The sequence below is a fragment of the Larimichthys crocea genome, unplaced genomic scaffold (assembly GCF_000972845.2).
Source record: "Larimichthys crocea isolate SSNF unplaced genomic scaffold, L_crocea_2.0 scaffold26814, whole genome shotgun sequence".
NCBI lineage: Eukaryota > Metazoa > Chordata > Actinopteri > Sciaenidae > Larimichthys > Larimichthys crocea.
Genome location: NW_020853537.1, coordinates 1 through 8,226, shown reverse-complemented (window position 1 = coordinate 8,226; position 8,226 = coordinate 1). Strand labels below are relative to the sequence as shown.

At 40.1% G+C, this 8,226-nt stretch overlaps 1 protein-coding gene across 1 annotated transcript; it reads right to left on the bottom strand.

Moving 5' to 3' along the window:
* Positions 1-707: 707 nt before the first annotated feature.
* Positions 708-2,493, bottom strand: LOC109141544 (SH2 domain-containing protein 3C; the record flags this gene model as incomplete). Its single annotated transcript, XM_027275953.1, has 4 exons — positions 2,091-2,493; positions 1,718-1,833; positions 928-1,099; positions 708-852 (listed from the first exon to the last, which is right to left on the bottom strand). Coding segments are annotated over exons 1-4 (613 nt in total), but the record flags the coding sequence as incomplete, so codon positions are not given.
* Between the last annotated feature and the right edge of the window lie 5,733 nt (positions 2,494-8,226).

Genomic DNA, 8,226 nt, shown 5'->3' with positions numbered 1-8,226 from the left:
TCATTTTTGACAATAACGTTTTAGAATGTTGTGTGTGTGTTTGTGTGTGAGAAATGTGTAATCAGTGACTTTGCTGGCTTCATTAGAAATCTTAGCAAAGACATAGGTTTGCATTAGGGATATGTAAATCAAGCCACAAACAGCACACCTCAGCCTGCTGATTTTTAAAGAGGATAATTCATAAATTCAAAAGATATGTTGCTTTGTTAGTGCTGTGATCAATACGTTGTATTTTTTTTTTACTTTGAAACACACTGCACAAGCCATACTGATGCGCAGATCGGCTCAAACATTATCTAAATCAGCAAGAAATGCATAAATCCTGGTGGGGGTTAGGGTTAGGACTGAGAATGAATAAATGAATGAATGAATGAATGAATGAATGAATGAATGACAAAACAACTACAGAACACAGTTAACTTCTCTACAATTAAAAAAATAACAATTTAATAATTCAAAATGCGTGGCTAGCCGATCTGTTTTATTATAACAAACACAGGACATAGATTGCATTAATCGGGACAAGCAAATCCTTGCAGTTTTTTTATAGCACCCAATAAAAAAATATACGTCAATGGAATGGTGTCAGTATATACCGTGTATTGCTAGTACTAAGCTGTTATTATGAAAGAGGTAAGGGGTTAGTGTGCGGTTGAATTTACAGAGTAACGGCTAGAACATCATGGACTACATGGTAAAAGGTGCACATCTGATTATGGCTTTGCCCTGATAACTGTTCTGAAATGAAGATTTGAGACTCGAGCGGAGTTTCATGTTCAGCCAGGGGCCTCTGTTGCATGTCATCCCTCTTTCGCTCCTAATGTTTCCTGTTTGTGTCTGTCTCCACTCTCTCTATCAATAAAGGCAAACAAATATCAAAAAGTCATCTTAAAGTAAATATCCAGTCAGTATGTGACGCTTGTTTACCTGTGGGAGCTCTAAGGCTCTCATGACAGCAGTGAAGCCAAACATGTTGCCCATAGTGCTCTTGAGTTCAGCAGCGATTTGGATGATTTTATGCAACAGACTGGCCCTCTCCTCAGTCGTCCCTGTGCAACCCAACACATCTACAGCCAACATAGTCGCCATGGTTTGGAACCTGCAGGAGGGTGAAGAGGGTGTGTGTAGGTATGTTTAGTTCATATCACAATCATACCAGCTGTACATGTCAGGTTTAGTTCAACTTTCACAGTTTCACAGCATACTAGGTTGTTAAAATGAACACACTATCACATTTCTGCTTTCAACCAAACTTCAACAAGCAAACATGAGTTATGTGCAACTCGAGATTCATGAACCAACTAGCAGAGTAGAATGCTGATCTCTACCAGGTCAACTCTGAAATCTCCTAAACTATGTTTGTATATTACTAGGCTGCCAACTTTTCAAATTAGTTTGCTGTGAGATTTGGCAATGTTTTCAGATTAGGCCTTTTGAGAAATCCCTCTCAGGGGCTGGAGTTGTCACTCCTCAATCACCAGGAAATTTGCTCAAATGTTCAGCCAGCAGTCAGAGTTGAATAAATACAGTTGATTAGCATACCTCCAGACAGTAGTCAACATCAGGAGACCAAACCTAAGGTATCTGTCTAGAAAGGGGGCACTGCAAAACGGGACTCTCAGGAGAATGTGAAGTGTTGGCAAGTAGCACAACACATTCTCACACACCAAACTTCAGGTTGCACAAGGTTGACAAGGATTTCTGAATCCGTACTCACCTCTCCAGCAGGTCCAGTCTCAACTGATGGCCATGTGGCAACGTGAGCAGCTCCATCCCAGAACTAACTCCCATCATCCTTTGCACCTCAGGAGTCACCTCCAGAATTCTGGCCACCTGGAAAACACAGTTACATGAGTATTGGTCTACCCTGACTATGTCTTTATATTTTGGTGGGTGATGTGTGATGTGTTCGATTTCAGATTCGTATTCTTTATTTTTTATTTCTTCAGTTAGCATTTGAAAATGATAAGTCCGTGGCACTGAATCAAGCAGTAAGTCTGGGCCAAGACTGGAGCTATTTGATAATTCTCAGCGACCATTTTAGCTATTGTTTAATCTAAAAATATTGTTACTGCAGCTTTAAACTGTACCATGCAGTCAGCCTTGGTGATATGCTTTGCCGCTGTCTTGGGGTCAACTTCGGCCAGCAGCTCCTTCACCCTCCGCAGGATGCCCACCTCCAAAGGTTTATTCTCGTTGGGCATCAGCAGTGACTGGTACCTGCTGGTTTGAAGGAAGAGACTGTCTACACACACCGGTGACGTACACATTCCTGTCTCTACCCTCAGTGGATCAATGCCCACGGACCCTTCCTCTGTCTGCAGCCTCTCCACGTAGCTCTGAGGGCCGGGGACCAGCTCTGTGTAGCAGCTTCCATCTGCATCAGATGGGAAGTCCTGGTTCAGTTGAGGTTGGGATCTGTTGTTAGGGCTACACTGTCCGTGGAGGGGACTAGTGGGAGAGGGGAGGGGTTGGGAGGTATCCCAGTGGTTGGAGAGGACCGGGATGGTGCCATGCTGGCTGCCTGGCTAATGCGTGGCTCCTAGACAGTGGAGCTGGAGAGAGAAGAAGAGATGCAGAATATTTCTTAACTCTTTTAGTTATTTTTAAGACCAGCTACACTATTGTCCTATCAAATGATGAGTCCATTTTCACAAAAGGCAGATGAACACAAATCACCCAAATCTTACATAATCTTGCTTTAAGTTTAGAAAAAGAAAACTTGAGGTAGGGGAAATGTCATCTATGTCATGTTAATCTTTTATGAAGGACGTGATTCTGCATTGAGTAAAATGATCTCCCATTCTGCGATTTCTTGCCTACAGTCTAGTGAACTATAAATGTCTTTCTTTTATGTTTTTTTTATGTCTAATTTTAAACTCATGATTAACCTTTGGAAAGTACCCCAGAACCCAGTCCTTGGTTTCTTTGTCTTGTCCACATATAAAAATGCTGATGAGGATTCGCTCCTCACCTATTCCTTCTAGACTGTTTCATCACTCCGTTTGTTCTGGTCCTCTTTCATGAAAGCAGTAACAAATCTACCAAAGACAATTTCTTCTTTTTCACAGTCTCTTTATTTTCATCCACCACAATAAGATATTTCAACTCTTTTCCTTTCATATTCCTTAAAAAGTCAGGTTATCACTTTCCTGACAAAATCCTCAACTTCTGTGTGAATTTGTTTATTTGTTTTAATGTGTAATTCATTTGCCTTCATCTGTCTTAAAGTCAGTGAACATAGTTTGGTTGTAGTTCATTCACATGTGCACACTGTTTGCTTGCACATTGTGAATGTTGCATATTAACCTGCAAACACGGATTAGTCTCCGTAAACTCAGTAAAGTAAATCTTAAATTCAGACTCTGCCAGTTGGCCAAGTGACACCTAACTCAAAACAGCTTGAGTAACCCTGCTGTTACTACATAACACACACACTCTGAACGTTGGTCCTATTATTTAGGTGCCGACGCCCTCTGAGCTGCTTTGCCCCTCAGAGGTGGACGATTGTTAGTCAGTTAGTTGTCTGCGGTGAGAGAGGCTGGAGGCAAAAACAAGCAGCTCGTGTTGACCAAGCAGATCTGTTGACTGGGACACTCACAGTAAGTGTTTAGATTCAAGAATGAGTTTCACTATCTAGAATACACTGGTGGTATCTTAATATAAAGCTAAACGCTTCTTATTGATGTTACAGTTCAGTTGTTTGTGTGTTTGTGTTAAAAGGTTTAGTCTTACTGTGTGGCTGTACTGGAATATTAAGCTAAACCCTGAGCGCTTCCAGATGTCTGGATTTAATGAATGCACTGAGCAACCTTACTATGAGCTGTGCCCATTTACAGCTATGGTAAATTTCAGCTTACAAGCTGTGAGAAGAAAATCAAAGTTAAGAAGTTTGGATGGGCAAAATCATGGCAACAAAAAACATAATGAGTACTATGTAATGTAAAGCAAGAACACTGAGTAATTATTTTGTAAACATTTTCTTATCAGTTCCCAAAGTAGCTTAATGTTTCCTGTTCACAAGAATGTAAAAGATAGCATTTTCTTTGTCTTTTCTTTATTTATGTATAAATTATTCAATTCATATATTATTTTTTTCTATTTAAATAAATGTATTATTAGCATTATTATTCATTATTATTATATTATTATTATAGTAGTAGAGTAGTAGTAGTAGTAGTAGTAGTAGTAGTAGTAATGGTGGTGGTGGTAGTAGCAGCAGTATAGTAGTAACTGTGGTGGCAGTCCTAGTACATAAAAAATATCTTTAGCAAACTTGAAACAAAATAATTTTTGCATGCACAAAATAATATAAACACGTTTGAACATTTTACTAGCAGTACTGATTCCATATATAAATGTCCCTTGACCATGTAAATACAAAAGCCAGTTGTTATTAAACCCCCTTTATAGTTCAATACCTATCATTACTGAGCAACACGTGCATGAACACAGCTGTGAAACCCATAAGTGGGAACATCTACAACTTTACAGCTTCTGTAAACCTCCTGGGATTTAGCAGCTTGAAATCCCACACCGTGTAGTTGTGTAATCAGGAAACTGTTGTTGTGCTGTGTTATGCAAGTCATCGAGCAGAATGTCCCAGTTAACCTCAGCTGAAAGAATAATAAAAATCATCTGTAGAAAGACTTGTAGTGGTGTATATTAGGTTTGGCTGCACTACTACTACTTCTACTGAACTTTTCATAGATCATCTTTGCTCTCTGTAAATAGGTGATCTCAGAGTAGATACCTGTGCTGCTGTTGTGCAACATGACAGAAACCAATATCAATAACGCATCACACTGGTGCTAATTTGCACTGGTGTTTGCACACTACAGTCAATGATGACTAACATAAAATATTAGAAATAGAGCTAATCTGCATTTCGCATATGTGTATCAACACTGTGTGGTCCTTCTAATCTAATGCCATTTAGACTAGGTTCCAGACTAGGCCAGATTTCAGAAGGACGGCTTAATCATCACAGTTTGCAGGGGGCAGATTGTTCACCAAACTCGCTAAAACTCTAAGCTTAAATTGGATATCGTTGTCGATTTTCAGTTCTTTATGTATCAGTTTGTTAAGCAGGGTGTTCACACCATCAAATTTGACACCGTAACGCCTTGCACCGACATTCTCTCTGTGTCATATCTCTTTATAGGATGTACCAACCACCTTAGGTGGCACTTTGTGGTGCGATTTGCTCTTCACCCTTGGGTAATGGGGAAATATTGGTGTACCCTTTGGATGGAAGCCACTGGGTCAACATGAAGTCCATCATTGCAAGAGAGCTTCCAGCAAGGCCATGAGTTACAGTGTTGCGGAATTAGACGCTGGTCGTACATCAGGCAGATCTCCACACTACAAGTTCCATCAAGCTATAAAATTCCACTCTGGTTTGATGAGGAAGAATTTGGTTCATTTGTAATAACAATGATAAAACATTCGCGTTAAATGGCTGCTCACTTTGGGCCGAATGATCTCTGGAATTATGACGTGAAGAATTCTATAATCTTGAACGACTGGTGCTTCGATGGTGGGTGGAGATGTTTGAGATATACCAAGTTAATGCAAGCTCCACTTTGGATGCCTAAATATGATTATGGTTCTGACGGACCTCGAAATGTGGTGAGGGTGGTGGTTTTTGGCTCACCGTCTGCGGTCTTCCGCGGTACTTCAATGTTAAGGTGGATCTATTACAGGTTGAGGGGCATAATGTCAATTTGCCCTTCCCCATTTGTCCCGATGTCCCACCGAATCAGGTGCTAGAGCTTGAGCTTGACATGATGTTTGTCCTTATCCAGCGATCAAAGAACAGGCCTATATTTTTTCCACTTCGTTTTTAGCTTGGTTTGTCCGACTTCACCTAATACCCTTTGATCCAACGTTTTATTTTGGGAATGATGTACATTAATGGTAGCTGGTTTGCAGGGGCAGACATCTGGCTGATGAGGAATGATTTTACCTTTTGATGTTCCCACGACCCACAATGGCCATAAGTGTGTGTACATAGGGGATTTCAGTGCAAACCTCACAGCCCCTGCTCTAAGAGAACTAGAAGATTTTGTCCAGAGTTCTGTGACAAGTAGATTATCATCCATGACTGGGAACACTAAGTGGCCAAACGTCCGGGGATAATACTGAGACATTGCCCTGCGTTTGCCAATTCCCCATCAAGAGTGATCTGGAGGCACAAAGGCAAAGACCACCCTTGAGAACAACACCTACTTTGGATCTGGCTGTCCTCAAAACGAACTTCTTGTGTGTCCACCCAAGACCGACTGTTTGTGGCCCCATGGATGGCACCATGGAATTGCAGGAGGCCATCTACCATGCGAGTCCCCCTTGTTGCTGCCTCTTAGTATTGACCAGCCGAAACTTCTTCCAGGATACCGAAACAAGAGGTGTAGCCCAAAGTCCTGTGACTTGCACTTTGAACAAAGGATATCTTCCTTGAAGCTTTGAAAAGAGAGGTACTCTATTAACAACATACAGTTAGAAGATTAGAATGCTGTTCTGACCGTGCACAAGAGATGCAGCCCATGAACCGACTTGACGGCATTACCGAATGCTGGAATCGAGTTTGTTCATTATGCACAAGGAGCTAAGGCATCAACAGAGTCTTACAAGATGTCTAACATCCAGTATTTCTCAATTGATGTGATGGCAGTTTTGCTGGCAGTTATTTTGCTAGTTTTTACTGTTTTTATTTCTGCAGTAAAGATTTTAGGGCGGTGTGTTTTTTCTAGAAGCAAAGTAAAAAAGGAATGATAAATGTGCTGATGTTGTGTCACATTTTCTGGATCTGATTTCTTGTAAAGAAAACAATAAACAATAGCATAGTAAGACAATAACATTACCAACTGTTCTGTATTTACACAAACAGTACAAACTGCTTTTCACTGTCCTCATATTGTCTAATGACCAAATAAGTTATGCTCCTTTTAGCATGTTATCTAAAACAATATGAAAACAGTTCACATTATCAAATACTAGCTGAATCACCTGTACAGATTTGATACAGTATGCACTGATTTAGATCTTTTTAGTTTGAAATTTGTATTTTTCTCACTTTATTCACTCAATTCATTCTTATTTTTGCAAAGTAATTGAAGCAAATATAGAATGACATTATTACAAAGTCATGGTTAGTTTACCCATCCAGTTCTGTATCAAACATCTTGTTGTCCGTACTTCGTAGCAGCATCTTGTAATTTTCAGCTCTGTAGAAGTTGTTGTTGATGCAAAAAACAGTCGCCCCATACAGTGTATGTGTTCACATGGAACCAAATTACGGACAAAAGCACAGAACTTTCTGCTGTAAACTTCTAACTAACCTGGGCATTTGTGCTGTGTTAAATAAAGGATATAACTCTAACTATGGTTTGATATATATTCTGTATTTGCTTAGTATGTAACATACTGCTTTGTGCCCTTTTGAAACACACTTTTTGGTATTAATTAAGGAGATAACTACCACTAAAGCCTCTGACCAGCTTATCAGGTATTTTCTTACACAATAGTTCTTTCCCTTACCTTAGTTCGCGGTTATGTTAACATATAACCCTGTGGAAATGCCCATTGCCGGGTGGTGGTGGGCTACTGGTGGGGGTGTGGGGTTGGTGGTCGCGAGTTGTATTTTGAATATTTCTGGTACCTTAGGAAAATCTTTCAGCCATCCATTTGTACAATATTAAGCTCTGTTTTTCTCACATCTGCACTCCGTGATTCTCTGTCAACAATGACATCCCACCACTGGCTCACTCACCCCTGCCCAACATTCCCTCTGTGTTGTATACATCCCCTTTTAAAAACAAGATTGTAAGTTACTGTTGTTGTGTTTGCACTTGGCAGTCCACTACCGCGGTTTCTCAGTAGATGGAAACGTAACATGGACTGCAAGTGTGCCAGTTGGGACCTTAACCTCGTAGGCTAATGGCAGGACAGTCGGGTGGGGGTTAGTACATATTATGTTAAAGCAGTAAGTAAAATCAATTGATAGCTTTGGCACCAAATCACAGACCCAGATAATGGGTTATTATAATAATAGTGCCGGTTTATTATCATTATTATAGATGTCTCTCTTCCTCAATTGGAGATCCTTAACTCAATTCATCCGAATTAAAACATTTATTTCTGTGCACAGTATATGAAACTGTGAACTATCTGTCACGCTAATTATTCAACGTAGTAATACGAAAAATTATTACAAACATGTGCGCT